We start from the raw sequence: 17,404 nt of genomic DNA, 5'->3' as shown, positions 1-17,404 counted from the left end.
GGCAGTGTTGGGGGTCTCCCCAGGATTCGGGGGTCTCCCCCGCTCGCTGTCGCCCCCTCGCCGCCCTCAGCTGTGTAATCTGAGGATTGGTGTCATCAGGTGACATTAATCCGGGATCTGCTGATGGCTCCGCACCTGCAGCTCTGCCCGCGACGCCTCACACCGGGGTCTGAGCACCGAGGGGCGACTATGGCGCTGAGCAGCGAGGAGCACGTCCTCGTCACCGCCGCCACCTGCGCCATTGTGGCCCTCACCGTCCTCCTCTGCCTCTGCTACTTCACCTGCAGATTATCAGGGTAAGTACCCGGGCGAGGACCGGGGGGGAGCGGAGGAAGCGGGGCGGCCCCCCAAACCAGAGGATTACTACTGCCCAAAGACATCAGACTGCCAGCACCTACCACCCCCCAACTGCAGCCTGAAGTGTAAAGAATGGGGGATTCTTCCACTATCAATAAGCACAAAAAGAGCACAAGAATATAACTACTATCATACTGCCCCTATATACAAGAATATAACTACTATAATACTGCCCCTATATACAAGAATATAACTACTATAATACTGCTCCTATATACAAGAATATAACTACTATAATACTGCCCCTATATACAAGAATATAACTACTATAATACTGCCCCCTATGTACAAGCATATAACTACTATAATACTGCCCCTATATACAAGAATATAACTACTATAATACTGCCCCCTATATACAAGAATATAACTACTATAATACTGCTCCCTATATTCAAGAATATAACTACTATAATACTGCCCCTATGTACAAGAATAGAACTACTATAATACTGCCCCTATATACAAGAATATAACTACTATAATACTGCCCCTATATACAAGAATATAACTACTATAATACTGCCCCTATATACAAGAATATAACTACTATAATACTGCCCCTATATACAAGAATATAACTACTATAATACTGCCCCTATATACAAGAATATAACTACTATAATACTGCTCCTATGTACAAGAATATAACTACTATAATACTGCTCCTATATACAAGAATATAACTACTATAATACTGCCCCTATATACAAGAATATAACTACTATAATACTGCCCCTATATACAAGAATATAACTACTATAATACTGCCCCTATATACAAGAATATAACTACTATAATACTGCCCCTATATACAAGAATATAACTACTATAATACTGCCCCTATATACAAGAATATAACTACTATAATACTGCCCCTTATATACAAGAATATAACTACTATAATACTGCCCCTATATACAAGAATATAACTACTATAATACTGCTCCTATGTACAAGAATATAACTACTATAATACTGCCCCTATGTACAAGAATATAACTGCTATAATACTGCCCCTATGTACAAGAATATAACTACTATAATACTGCCCCTATATACAAGAATATAACTACTATAATACTGCTCCTATATACAAGAATATAACTACTATCATACTGCTCCTATGTACAAGAATATAACTACTATAATACTGCCCCCTATATACAAGAATATAACTACTATAATACTGCCCCTTATGTACAAGAATATAACTACTATAATACTGCTCCTATGTACAAGAATATAACTACTATAATACTGCTCCTATGTACAAGAATATAACTACTATAATACTGCTCCTATGTACAAGAATATACCTACTATAATACTGCCCCTATGTACAAGAATATAACTACTATAATACTGCCCCTATGTACAAGAATATAACTACTATAATACTGCTCCTATGTACAGGAATATAACTACTATAATACTGCTCCTATGTACAAGAATATAACTACTATAATACTGTCCCTATATACAAGAATATATCTACTATAATACTGCCCCTATGTACAAGAATATAACTACTATAATACTGCCCCTATATAGAAGAATATAACTACTATAATACTGCCCCCTATATACAAGAATATAACTACTATAATACTGCTCCTATGTACAAGAATATAACTACTATAATACTGCCCCTATATACCGGAATATAACTACTATAATACTGCCCCCTATATACAAGAATATAACTACTATAATACTGCCCCTATATACAAGAATATAACTACTATAATACTGCCCCTATGTACAAGAATATAACTACTATAATACTGCCCTCTATATACAAGAATATAACTACTATAATACTGCCCTCTATATACAAGAATATAACTACTATAATACTGCTCCCTATATACAAGAATATAACTACTATAATACTGCCCCTATGTACAAGAATATAACTACTATAATACTGCTCCCTATATACAAGAATATAACTACTATAATACTGCCCTCTATATACAAGAATATAACTACTATAATACTGCTCCCTATATACAAGAATATATCTACTATAATACTGCCCCTATGTACAAGAATATAACTACTATAATACTGCCCCCTATATACAAGAATATAACTACTATAATACTGTCCCTATATACAAGAATATATCTACTATAATACTGCCCCTATGTACAAGAATATAACTACTATAATACTGCCCCTATGTACAAGAATATAACTACTATAATACTGCCCCCTATATACAAGAATATAACTACTATAATACTGCTCCTATGTACAAGAATATAACTACTATAATACTGTCCCTATATACAAGAATATATCTACTATAATACTGCCCCTATGTACAAGAATATAACTACTATAATACTGCCCCCTATATACAAGAATATAACTACTATAATACTGCCCCTATATACAAGAATATAACTACTATAATACTGCTCCTATATACAAGAATATAACTACTATCATACTGCCCCTATGTACAAGAATATAACTACTATAATACTGCCCCTATATACAAGAATATAACTACTATAATACTGCTCCTATGTACAAGAATATAGCTACTATAATACTGCCCCTATATACAAGAATATAACTACTATAATACTGCTCCTATATACAAGAATATAGCTACTATAATACTGCACCTATGTACAAGAGTATAACTACTATAATACTGCCCCTATATAGAAGAATATAACTACTATAATACTGCCCCCTATATACAAGAATATAACTACTATAATACTGCTCCTATATACAAGAATATAACTACTATCATACTGCCCCTATGTACAAGAATATAACTATAATACTGCCCCTATATACAAGAATATAACTACTATAATACTGCCCCTATGTACAAGAATATAACTACTATAATACTGCCCCTATATACAAGAATATAACTACTATAATACTGCTCCTATATACAAGAATATAACTACTATAATACTGCTCCTATGTACAAGAATATAACTACTATAATACTGCACCTATGTACAAGAGTATAACTACTATAATACTGCCCCCTATATACAAGAATATAACTACTATAATACTGCCCCCTATATACAAGAATATAACTACTATAATACTGCTCCTATGTACAAGAATATAGCTACTATAATACTGCTCCTATATACAAGAATATAGCTACTATAATACTGCACCTATGTACAAGAGTATAACTACTATAATACTGCCCCCTATATACAAGAATATAACTACTATAATACTGCTCCTATGTACAAGAATATAGCTACTATAATACTGCCTCCTATATACAAGAATATAACTACTATAATACTGCCCCTATGTACAAGAATATAACTACTATAATACTGCTCCTATGTACAAGAATATAACTACTATAATACTGCCCCCTATATACAAGAATATAACTACTATAATACTGCTCCTATATACAAGAATATAACTACTATCATACTGCCCCTATGTACAAGAATATAACTACTATAATACTGCCCCTATATACAAGAATATAACTACTATAATACTGCTCCTATGTACAAGAATATAACTACTATAATACTGCCCCTATATACAAGAATATAACTACTATAATACTGCTCCTATGTACAAGAATATAGCTACTATAATACTGCACCTATGTACAAGAGTATAACTACTATAATACTGCCCCTATATACAAGAATATAACTACTATAATACTGCCCCCTAGATACAGGAATTTAAGTGCTATAATACTGCCCCTATATACAAGAATATAACTACTATAATACTGCTCTTATGTACAGAAATATAACTACTATAATACTGCCCCTATATACAAGAATATAACTAATATAATACTGCCCCCTATATACAAGAATATAACTACTATAATACTGCCCCTATGTACAAGAATATAACTACTATAATACTGCTCCTATATTCAAGAATATAACTACTATAATACTGCCCCTATATACAAGAATATAACTACTATAATACTGCTCCCTATATACAAGAATATAACTACTATAATACTGCCCCTATATACAAGAATATAACTACTATAATACTGCCCCCTATATACAGGAATTTAAGTGCTATAATACTGCCCCTATATACAAGAATATAACTGCTATAATACTGCCCCCTATATACAGGAATTTAAGTGCTATAATACTGCCCCTATATACAAGAATATAACTACTATAATACTGCCCCCTATATACAAGAATATAACTACTATAATACTGCTCCCTATATACAAGAATATAACTACTATAATACTGCCCCTATATACAGGAATATAACTACTATAATACTGCCCCCTATATACAGGAATATAACTACTATAATACTGCCCCTATATACAAGAATATAACTACTATAATACTGCCCCCTATATACAAGAATATAACTACTATAATACTGCTCCCTATATACAAGAATATAACTACTATAATACTGCCCCTATGTACAAGAATATAACTACTATAATACTGCCCCTATATACAAGAATATAACTACTATAATACTGCCCCTATGTACAAGAATAGAACTACTATAATACTGCCCCTATATACAAGAATATAACTACTATAATACTGCTCTCTATATTCAAGAATATAACTACTATAATACTGCCCCTATATACAAGAATATAACTACTATAATACTGCTCCTATGTACAAGAATATAACTACTATAATACTGCTCCTATATTCAAGAATATAACTACTATAATACTGCCCCTATATACAAGAATATAACTACTATAATACTGCTCCCTATATTCAAGAATATAACTACTATAATACTGCCCCTATGTACAAGAATAGAACTACTATAATACTGCCCCTATATACAAGAATATAACTACTATAATACTGCCCCCTATATACAAGAATATAACTACTATAATACTGCCCCTATATACAGGAATATAACTACTATAATACTGCCCCCTATATACAGGAATTTAAGTGCTATAATACTGCCCCTATATACAAGAATATAACTGCTATAATACTGCCCCCTATATACAGGAATTTAAGTGCTATAATACTGCCCCTATATACAAGAATATAACTACTATAATACTGCCCCCTATATACAGGAATTTAAGTGCTATAATACTGCTGGCAGTTGAGGACACTGGGGCTCGGTATAATGGCCCCTTTGTGCGCGGTGTCGCCGCCTTCTGCCCTTTCGTCTCCCGGTTATTTTCGGCTGTTTATACCGCGCTGTGAACAGGATTTTCTGCTTTTATCCTGTATAAATCCGCTATAATGACGGGGCGCGCTGTTTGCTCTGCGGCCGCAGACGCTGCAGGCTGTGAATATGGGATTGTTGGGTCCGGCGTCCGCTCGGCCGGTGACTCTCCTCATCCTCTGATCGCAGGGCCGCGCACACCGTGCTGGAGCTGTTCTGACCGGAGCAGAGGATGGACACCGCACGCTGCCTGATACTGCTGCTGCTCAACACGGTCCTGGCCCAGAACTTCCCAGGTAAGAGGGCAACATCACTACAGCTACTGCTCATCCTCCAGCTGCACTCACTATTCTGCTGATACATCATGTCTTATCCTCCAGAGCTGCACTCACTGTTCTTCTGTTACATCATGTCTTATCCTCCAGAGCTGCACTCACTGTTCTTCTGTTACATCATGTCTTATCCTCCAGAGCTGCAGTCACTATTCTGCTGTTACATCGTGTCTTATCCTCCAGAGCTGCAGTCACTATTCTGCCGTTATATCGTGTCTTATCCTATAGAGCTGCAGTCACTATTCTGCTGTTACATCATGTCTTATCCTATAGAGCTGCAGTCACTATTCTGCTGTTACATCATGTCTTATCCTCCAGAGCTGCAGTCACTATTCTGCTGTTACATCATGTCTTATCCTCCAGAGCTGCAGTCACTATTCTGCTGTTACATCATGTCTTATCCTCCAGAGCTGCAGTCACTATTCTGCTGTTACATCATGTCTTAGCCTCCAGAGCTGCAGTCACTATTCTGCTGTTACATCATGTCTTATCCTCCAGAGCTGCAGTCACTATTCTGCTGTTACATCATGTCTTATCCTCCAGAGCTGCAGTCACTATTCTGCTGTTACATCATGTCTTATCCTCCAGAGCTGCAGTCACTATTCTGCTGTTACATCATGTCTTATCCTCCAGAGCTGCAGTCACTATTCTGCTGTTACATCGTGTCTTATCCTCCAGAGCTGCACTCACTATTCTGCTGTTACATCATGTCTTATCCTATAGAGCTGCAGTCACTATTCTGCTGTTACATCGTGTCTTATCCTCCAGAGCTGCATTCACTATTCTGCTGTTACATCATGTCTTATCCTCCAGAGCTGCAGTCACTATTCTGCTGTTACATCGTGTCTTATCCTCCAGAGCTGCAGTCACTATTCTGCTGTTACATCATGTCTTATCCTCCAGAGCTGCAGTCCCTATTCTGCTGTTACATCATGTCTTATCCTCCAGAGCTGCAGTCACTATTCTGCTGTTACATCATGTCTTATCCTATAGAGCTGCAGTCACTATTCTGCTGTTACATCGTGTCTTATCCTCCAGAGCTGCAGTCACTATTCTGCTGTTACATCGTGTCTTATCCTCCAGAGCTGCAGTCACTATTCTGCTGTTACATCGTGTCTTATCCTCCAGAGCTGCAGTCACTATTCTGCTGTTACATCGTGTCTTATCCTCCAGAGCTGCAGTCACTATTCTGCTGTTACATCATGTCTTATCCTCCAGAGCTGCAGTCCCTATTCTGCTGTTACATCATGTCTTATCCTCCAGAGCTGCAGTCACTATTCTGCTGTTACATCATGTCTTATCCTCCAGAGCTGCAGTCACTATTCTGCCGTTATATCGTGTCTTATCCTCCAGAGCTGCAGTCACTATTCTGCTGTTACATCGTGTCTTATCCTCCAGAGCTGCAGTCACTATTCTGCTGTTACATCATGTCTTATCCTATAGAGCTGCAGTCACTATTCTGCTGTTACATCGTGTCTTATCCTCCAGAGCTGCAGTCACTATTCTGCCGTTATATCGTGTCTTATCCTCCAGAGCTGCAGTCACTATTCTGCTGTTACATCATGTCTTATCCTCCAGAGCTGCGGTCACTATTCTGCCGTTATATCGTGTCTTATCCTCCAGAGCTGCACTCACTATTCTGCAGTTACATCGTGTCTTATCCTCCAGAGCTGCAGTCACTATTCTGCCGTTATATCGTGTCTTATCCTCCAGAGCTGCAGTCACTATTCTGCTGTTACATCATATCTTAGGCTACTTTCACACATCCGGTTTTTGCTGTGCGGCACAATACGTCACTCTGCAGAAAAACCGCAACCGTTTGTGACGCCGGTTGCGGTTTTTTTTTGCATAGACTTACATTAGTACCGTATTGTGCCGCAGGGGCTTGCGTTCGGTCCGGTTTTTGCCGCATGCGGCAGATTTAGCCGATGCCGCGGCCGGATAGAACGTTCCCTGCAACGTTTTTTGCTCTGGCAAAAAAAAAAAACGCATCGCGCCGCATCCGGCCGCTGCGGCGCATTTTCAATGCATGCCTATGGACGCCAGATGCGGCGCGATGCGGAAAAAACGCATCCGGCCGCCGCATGCGGTTTTTTCCACTGCGCATGCTCAGTAGCGTGCCGCAACCGGGAAAAACCGGACCGGCCGCATGTAAAAACTTATGCATAGGATGTGGTGTTTTCGCCGCATCCGTTGCATAGGTGTCACAGCCGGATTGAGCCACAGAGCTCAAACCGGATGTGTGAAAGTAGCCTTACCCTCCAGTCACCTCCAGAGCTGCATTCACTATTCTGCTGTTACATCGTATCTTATCCTCTAGTCACCTCCAGAGCTGAACTCACTATTCTGTTACAGTGTGTCACCCTCCAGACCATTAGGTGTACATTTACCTCTTTGGACAGTGAGTGCAGCTCTGGAGGTGAATGGAGGTGACACTGGCATGGTCAGGCTTTTAGGTGTTGTGACAGCGAGCTGTGAAGTATTGCAGGGGTATCTTCCCACACCCCGGGGGTCTCTTAGCAGTGACCCCACTGATCCTGGGGCAGCACACGTCCTCCTCCAGTTCTCGGGGTCAGTGGGGTCTCGGTGGTCGGACCCCCAGACCTGAGTCATGACGGAGCAGCAGCCGTACAGACGTTCCTGGCTGGTAGCAGAGATTGTGCTTTTTGGGCTGGTGACGGGTGTTGGAGCGGCCTTTATATTGTGACCCCCCATAGATGAGGAGAAGGACCCCGAATACTGGAGGAGCCAGGCCCAGGAGACGCTGCGGAAGGCGCTGGAGCTGCAGAGGCTGAACATTAGGATTGCCAACAACGTCATCATGTTCCTGGGGGACGGTGAGCCACGGCGGGGGGGCGAGGGGAGGGGGGAAACACGGCAGGGGGGGGCGAGGGGAGGGGGGAAACACGGCAGGGGGGGGGCGAGGGGAGGGGGGAAACACGGCGGGGAGAGCGAGGGGAGGGGGGAAACACGGCGGGGAGAGCGAGGGGAGGGGGGAAACACGGCGGGGAGAGCGAGGGGAGGGGGGGAAACACGGCGGGGAGAGCGAGGGGAGGGGGGAAACACGGCGGGGGGAGAAACACGGCGGGGAGGGACACGGCAGGGGGACACGGCCACCCACTAATGACCCTCCTCCATCGCAGGCATGGGGGTGCCAACAGTCACAGCAACGCGGATATTAAAGGGCCAGCTGGCGGGAAAGCCCGGAGAGGAGAGCGTGCTGGAGATGGACAGGTTCCCGTACGTGGCGCTGGCCAAGGTGAGTCCATCATGTCACCACGACCCCATTATTATGTGATGACTGCAGAGACCCAGGACAGGGGGCATCACCCAGAGACCCTCTATTACGCCAGCGGCCACCTCCATTATCTCCAGTGTGACCCCGCCGTGCTTTCCCTCCACAGACCTATAACACCAACGCACAGGTCCCCGACAGCGCCGGCACCGCCACCGCCTACCTGTGCGGTGTGAAGGCCAACGAGGGGACGGTGGGGCGTGAACGCGGCCGCGGTGCGAGGTCTGTGCAACACCACCAAGGGCAACGAGGTCACCTCCATCCTGAAGTGGGCCAAGGACGCAGGTAAGAGCGGGGGAGCGCAGGGGAAGGAGCGGGGGAGCGCAGGGGAAGGAGCGGGGGAGCGCAGGGGAAGGAGCGGGGGAGCGCAGGGGAAGGAGCGGGGGAGCGCAGGGGAAGGAGCGGGGGAGCGCAGGGGAAGGAGCGGGGGAGCGCAGGGGAAGGAGCGGGGGAGGAGCCAGACAGTGGACCCCCATCATTACATGGTCCACAGACCACCAAAGGGGGCAGCCACAGATCACAGCTGCCCCCGGAGTTACCCAAATTATGCAGATCCCTCATGACTAGTAATCCAGCAGCAGCAGATACCGGCCAGCTCATCCAGAGCCCCCTGCTTCATGAGCAGCAGGTCAGGGCGACCGCACGCAGGACAGCAGCAGCAGATACCGGCCAGCTCATCCAGAGCCCCCTGCTTCATGAGCAGCAGGTCAGGGCGACAGGATGGTGGCGGCCCGTCCTCACCACAAGCCTTATCCTTACAGGGAAGTCTGTCGGAGTGGTGACCACCACCAGGGTGAATCACGCCACGCCCAGCGCCGCCTATGCCCACTGCGTCAACCGCGACTGGTACTCTGACAACGAGATGCCCAAAGAAGCGGTGGAGGAAGGGTGTAAGGACATCGCCTGGCAACTGATGGCCAACATCCCGGACATCGAGGTAAGGGGGGGGGGGGGGAACCACACAAGTGGGGAGGGGAAAGGGGGTCACCGTGTACACAGAGGAAGAGAGGGGGTGAGGGGGTCACCGTGTACACAGAGGAAGAGGGGGTGAGGGGGTCACCGTGTACACAGAGGAAGAGGGGGTGTCACCGTGTACACAGGAGAGGGGGGGGGGAGGGGGTCACCGTGTACACAGGAGAGGGGGGGGGAGGGGGTCACCGTGTACACAGGAGAGGGGGGGGGAGGGGGTCACCGTGTACACAGGAGAGGGGGGGGGAGGGGGTCACCGTGTACACAGGAGAGGGGGGGGGAGGGGGTCACCGTGTACACAGAGGAAGGGATGGGGAGGTGGTCACCGTGTACATAGAGGAAGAGAGGGGAGGGGGTCACCGTGTACACAGGAGAGGGGGGGGGGGGGGAGGGGGGCACCGGTGAAGACTTACCGTTTTGGAGGATTGTCGGAACCGCGTCTGGAGCAGAAGCTTCTTCACTGGAAGAGAAGGAGGAGAGGCGCGAGGCTGACACCAATGTCCCGTTACAGGTCATCATGGGAGGGGGCCGGAAGTACATGTTCCCCAAAAACACCCCCGACGTGGAATACCCACGGGATGGGAAGGCGAACGGCACAAGACTAGACGGACTCAACCTGACCCAAGTGTGGAGGGACAAGAAGCCCAGAAACAAGGTAACACTGAGGACCCCGCCTGAAAGGGGGATCCCACCACCTCAGGGGCGACCAGGAGACCACACTGTACCCCACACCTCCAGCCGAGCACCACACAACTCATACTTTACATTAGCACCGGCCCCACGAGTCACCCCAAAAGCAGGAGACCTAGTGAGGGCACTCACCTGCCCGAGACAACGCCGAAAGTCCATCATCAACCTCCATCCTGGGGGAATCCACAGCCTCACCTACAAGACACAAGAAAGGGACAACATGGGACGCGGTGGACAAGACAAGAACGGTCTCCACCACCAACAATCCCAAACCATTACTAGCGGCAAAATGTCACATGATCCTTCTAATGATAGCAGCCACCACTAGGGGGAGCCCCCTGTATACAGAGATACATGATAAGATCCTGTCTGCAGCCACCACTAGGGGGAGCTCCCTGTATACAGAGATACATGATAAGATCCTGTCTGCAGCCACCACTTGGGGGAGCTCCCTGTATACAGAGATACATGATAAGATCCTGTCTGCAGCCACCACTAGGGGGAGCCCCCTGTATACAGAGATACATGATAAGATCCTGTCTGCAGCCACCACTAGGGGGAGCCCCCTGTATACAGAGATACATGATAAGATCCTGTCTGCAGCCACCACTAGGGGGAGCTCCCTGTATACAGAGATACATGATAAGATCCTGTCTGCAGCCACCACTAGGGGGAGCTCCCTGTATACAGAGATACATGATAAGATCCTGTCTGCAGCTACCACTAGGGGGAGCTCCCTGTATACAGAGATACATGACAAGATCCTGTCTGCAGTCACCACTAGGGGGAGCTCCCTGTATACAGAGATACATGACAAGATCCTGTCTGCAGCCACCACTAGGGGGAGCTCCCTGTATACAGAGATACATGATAAGATCCTGTCTGCAGCCACCACTAGGGGGAGCTCCCTGTATACAGAGATACATGGCAAGATCCTGTCTGCAGCCACCACTAGGGGGAGCTCCCTGTATACAGAGATACATGACAAGATCCTGTCTGCAGCCACCACTAGGGGGAGCTCCCTGTATACAGAGATACATGATAAGATCCTGTCTGCAGCCACCACTAGGGGGAGCTCCCTGTATACAGAGATACATGATAAGATCCTGTCTGCAGCCACCACTAGAGGGAGCTCCCTGTATACAGAGATACATGATAAGATCCTGTCTGCGGTCACCACTAGGGGGAGCTCCCTGTATACAGAGATACATGATAAGATCCTGTCAGCAGCCACCACTAGGGGGCGCTCCCTGTATACAGAGATACATGATAAGATCCTGTCTGCAGTCACCACTAGGGGGAGCTCCCTGTATATAGAGATACATGATAATATACTGTCTGCAGCCACCACTAGGGGGAGCTCCCTGTATACAGAGATACATGATAAGATCCTGTCTGCAGCCACCACTAGGGGGAGCTCCCTGTATACAGAGATACATGATAAGATCCTGTCTGCAGCCACCACTAGAGGGAGCTCCCTGTATACAGAGATACATGATAAGATCCTGTCTGCGGTCACCACTAGGGGGAGCTCCCTGTATACAGAGATACATGATAAGATCCTGTCAGCAGCCACCACTAGGGGGCGCTCCCTGTATACAGAGATACATGACAAGATCCTGTCTGCAGCCACCACTAGGGGGAGCTCCCTGTATACAGAGATACATGATAAGATCCTGTCAGCAGCCACCACTAGGGGGCGCTCCCTGTATACAGAGATACATGACAAGATCCTGTCTGCAGCCACCACTAGGGGGCGCTCCCTGTATACAGAGATACATGACAAGATCCTGTCTGCAGCCACCACTAGGGGGAGCTCCCTGTATACAGAGATACATGATAAGATCCTGTCTGCAGTCACCACTAGGGGGAGCTCCCTGTATACAGAGATACATGATAAGATCCTGTCTGCAGCCTCCACTAGGGGGAGCTCCCTGTATACAGATACATGATAAGATCCTGTCTGCAGCCACCACTAGGGGGAGCTCCCTGTGTACAGAGATACATGATAAGATGCTGTCTGCAGCCACCACTAGGGGGAGCTCCCTGTATATAGAGATACATGATAAGATCCTGTCTGCAGTCACCACTAAGGGGAGCTCCCTGTATACAGAGATACATGATAAGATCCTGTCTGCAGCCACCACTAGGGGGAGCTCCCTGTATACAGAGATACATGATAAGATCCTGTCTGCAGACACCACTAGGGGGAGCTCCCTGTATACAGAGATACATGATAAGATCCTGTCTGCAGACACCACTAGGGGGAGCTCCCTGTATACAGAGATACATGATAAGATCCTGTCTGCAGCCACCACTAGGGGGAGCTCCCTGTATACAGAGATACATGATAAGATCCTGTCTGCAGTCACCACTAGGGGGAGCTCCCTGTATACAGAGATACATGATAAGATCCTGTCTGCAGCCACCACTAGAGGGAGCTCCCTGTATACAGAGATACATGATAAGATCCTGTCTGCAGTCACCACTAGGGGGAGCTCCCTGTATACAGAGATACATGATAAGATCCTGTCTGCAGCCACCACTAGGGGGAGCTCCCTGTATACAGAGATACCTGATAAGATCCTGTCTGCAGCCACCACTAGAGGGAGCTCCCTGTATACAGAGATACATGATAAGATCCTGTCTGCAGCCACCACTAGGGGGCGCTCCCTGTATACAGAGATACATGACAAGATCCTGTCTGTAGCCACCACTAGGGGGCGCTCCCTGTATACAGAGATACATGACAAGATCCTGTCTGCAGCCACCACTAGGGGGAGCTCCCTGTATACAGAGATACATGATAAGATCCTGTCTGCAGTCACCACTAGGGGGAGCTCCCTGTATACAGAGATACCTGATAAGATCCTGTCTGCAGCCACCACTAGGGGGAGCTCCCTGTATACAGAGATACATGATAAGATCCTGTCTGCAGCCACCACTAGGGGGAGCTCCCTGTGTACAGAGATACATGATAAGATCCTGTCTGCAGTCACCACTAGGGGGAGCTCCCTGTATACAGAGATACATGATAAGATCCTGTCTGCAGACACCACTAGGGGGAGCTCCCTGTATACAGAGATACATGATAAGATCCTGTCTGCAGACACCACTAGGGGGAGCTCCCTGTATACAGAGATACATGATAAGATCCTGTCTGCAGACACCACTAGGGGGAGCTCCCTGTATACAGAGATACATGATAAGATCCTGTCTGCAGCCACCACTAGGGGGAGCTCCCTGTATACAGAGATACATGATAAGATCCTGTCTGCAGTCACCACTAGGGGGAGCTCCCTGTATACAGAGATACATGATAAGATCCTGTCTGCAGCCACCACTAGGGGGAGCTCCCTGTATACAGAGATACATGATAAGATCCTGTCTGCAGCCACCACTAGGGGGAGCTCTGATGGATTATTGCGCTCGTCCTCTCCCCACAGGCCGCACATTATGTCTGGAATCGGGAGCAGCTGATGTCTCTGCGGCCGCAGGATGTGGACTATCTTCTCGGTAAGTGCTGCCCCCTCTAGGCCAGCTGGGGTCAGAGTCCGGGCCTCATGTCTCTTCTGTTCTAGGCCTTTTTGAGCCGGTGGATTTGATGTATGAACTGGACAGGAACACGAGCGCGGACCCCTCCCTCCCGGAGATGGTGAGAGTCGCCATCAGTGTCCTGAAGAAGAACCCTAAAGGCTTCTTCCTGCTGGTGGAAGGTGAGTGACGGGTCCAAAGGCGCAGCCACATGTTCTGAGCTGCAGGGGGCGCAACTCACAAGACTCCCGTTGGTTAGGTGGACGCATTGACCACGGGCACCACGAGGGTAAAGCCAAGCAAGCGTTGCACGAGGCGGTGCAGATGGACCTCGCCATTGGCCTCGCGAGGAACATGACGTCTGCAGAAGACACGCTGACCGTCGTCACCGCCGACCACTCCCACGTCTTCACATTCGGCGGCTACACGCATCGCGGCACCTCCATCTTCGGTGAGTAGGAGGGTCGGTGTATGGAGATGAAGGGGCGATGGTCGCCCGACACCGGGTCATGTGATCTCAGCCGGGCACCAAAACCTGCAACCACACCCCCAGGTGTCATGTGATCACAGCCGGGCACCAGGACCCACCACCTCACCCCCGGGGGTCATGTGATCACAGCCGAGCACCAGGCCCCACCACCTCACCCCCGGGGGTCATGTGATCACAGCCGAGCACCAGGACCCACCACCTCGCCCCAGGGGTCATGTGATCTCAGCCGGGCACCAGGACCCACCACCTCGCCCCCGGGGGTCATGTGATCTCAGCAGGGCACCAGGACCCACCACCACAGCCCCCGGGGGTCATGTGATCTCAGCCGAGCACCAGGACCCACCACCACAGCCCCCGGGGGTCATGTGATCTCAGCCGGGCACCAGGACCCACCACCTCGCCCCCGGGGGTCATGTGATCTCAGCCGAGCACCAGGACCCACCACCACAGCCCCCGGGGGTCATGTGATCTCAGCCGAGCACCAGGACCCACCACCACAGCCCCCGGGGGTCATGTGATCTCAGCCGGGCACCAGGACCCACCACCTCGCCCCCGGGGGTCATGTGATCTCAGCCGGGCACCAGGACCCACCACCTCGCCCCCGGGGGTCATGTGATCTCAGCCGAGCACCAGGACCCACCACCACAGCCCCGGGGTCATGTGATCTCAGCCTGGCACCAGGACCCACCACCTCACCCCCCGGGGGTCATGTGATCTCAGCCGAGCACCAGGACCCACCACCACAGCCCCCGGGCACCAGGACCCACCACCACAGCCCCGGGGTCATGTGATCTCAGCCGGGCACCAGGACCCACCACCTCACCCCCGGGGGTCATGTGATCTCAGCCGGGCACCAGGACCCACCACCTCACCCCCGGGGGTCGTGTGATCTCAGCCGGGCACCAGGACCCACCACCTCACCCCCGGGGGTCATGTGATCTCAGCCGGGCACCAGGACCCACCACCTCACCCCCGGGGGTCGTGTGATCTCAGCCGGGCACCAGGACCCACCACCTCACCCCCGGGGGTCATGTGATCTCAGCAGGGCACCAGGACCCACCACCTCGCCCCCGGGGGTCATGTGATCTCAGCCGAGCACCAGGACCCACCACCACAGCCCCCGGGCACCAGGACCTGCGTCTTCCCATCTTCTCTATTGCAGGTTTGGCCCCAACACTAAGCGACATCGACCAGAAACCCTTCACATCCATCCTGTACGGGAACGGCCCTGGGTACCGCCTGACCGCCGGGAACCGCGAGAACGTCTCCACCGTGGACTACAGTGAGTACCGCGCAGAGAAGCTCAGCAGCCGCCATCTTCAAGATCTCTGCTGGCTGTCACAGCATCTTCTGTACAGCAGCTCGTGAGTGTGTCAGCGCCACTGTAACAAACCCGCAGCTCTGAAGGCTCATGGGAGCACAAAACCTGCCTCACACCGCCACACCTCCCCGCACCCTGCACCGCCACACCTCCCCGCACCCTGCACCGCCACACCTCCCCGCACCGCCACACCTCCCAGCACCCTGCACCGCCACACCTCCCAGCACCCTGCACCGCCACACCGCCCACACCGCCACACCTCCCCGCACCCTGCACCGCCACACCTCCCAGCACCCTGCACCGCCACACCGCCACACCTCCCCGCACCCTGCACCGCCACACCTCCCCGCACCCTGCACCGCCACACCGCCACACCTCCCCGCACCCTGCACCGCCACACCTCCCCGCACCGCCACACCTCCCCGCACCGCCGCCACACCTCCCCGCACCGCCGCCACACCTCCCCGCACCGCCGCCACACCTCCCCGCACCGCCGCCACACCTCCCCGCACCGCCGCCCACACCTCCCCGCACCGCCGCCACACCTCCCCGCACCGCCGCCACACCTCCCCGCACCGCCGCCACACCTCCCCGCACCGCCGCCACACCCCTTCCCACCTCCCGTCAAAACTCACACGAGATCTTGAAGATGGTGGGCATGCGCCTTCTGCCCCGGTGGAATCATGGCGCTGACCCCTCACGGCCTCGATGTCTTTCCAGCTCGGCCGTCCTACCAGGCACAGTCGGCGGTTCCTCTGCAGCAGGAGACGCACGGTGGAGAGGACGTCGCCATTTTTGCCAGGGGCCCGATGGCGCATCTGCTGCACGGAGTCCACGAGCAGAACTACATCCCACACGTCATGGCCTACGCCGCCTGCATCGGGCAGAACCTCGACCACTGCACGTCAGCGAGCTCCAGGCAAAGCACCACCGCCTCCCTCACCCTGCTGACCAGCGCCCTCGCCCTGCTGACCGCCCCGTGCTGACCAGCGCCCTCGCCCTGCTGACCGCCCCGTGCTGACCAGCGCCCTCGCCCTGCTGACCGACCCGTGCTGACCAGCGCCCTCGCCCTGCTGACCGACCCGTGCTGACCGCCGCCCTCGCCCTGCTGACCGCCCCGTGCTGACCGCCCCGTGCTGACCAGCGCCCTCGCCCTGCTGACCGCCCCGTGCTGACCAGCGCCCTCGCCCTGCTGACCGCCCCGTGCTGACCAGCGCCCTCGCCCTGCTGACCGC

At 49.7% G+C, this 17,404-nt stretch overlaps 1 protein-coding gene across 1 annotated transcript; it reads left to right on the top strand.

Annotated features, from left to right (window-relative positions):
* Positions 1-5,369: 5,369 nt before the first annotated feature.
* On the top strand, positions 5,370-17,165 carry ALPL (alkaline phosphatase, biomineralization associated). The gene is given in 12 exon segments (XM_075328322.1): positions 5,370-5,834; positions 8,588-8,707; positions 9,014-9,129; positions 9,275-9,361; positions 9,363-9,450; positions 9,927-10,102; positions 10,646-10,789; positions 14,271-14,340; positions 14,406-14,540; positions 14,618-14,809; positions 16,011-16,130; positions 16,890-17,165. Coding segments are annotated over 12 exon segments (1,578 nt in total). The 5' UTR covers positions 5,370-5,770; the 3' UTR covers positions 17,156-17,165.
* Positions 17,166-17,404: the final 239 nt, after the last annotated feature.

Source organism: Anomaloglossus baeobatrachus, chromosome 11 (assembly GCF_048569485.1).
Source record: "Anomaloglossus baeobatrachus isolate aAnoBae1 chromosome 11, aAnoBae1.hap1, whole genome shotgun sequence".
Taxonomy (NCBI): domain Eukaryota; kingdom Metazoa; phylum Chordata; class Amphibia; order Anura; family Aromobatidae; genus Anomaloglossus; species Anomaloglossus baeobatrachus.
The sequence above is the reverse complement of the archived record's forward strand: the minus strand, read 5'-3'. Positions and strand labels throughout refer to the sequence as shown.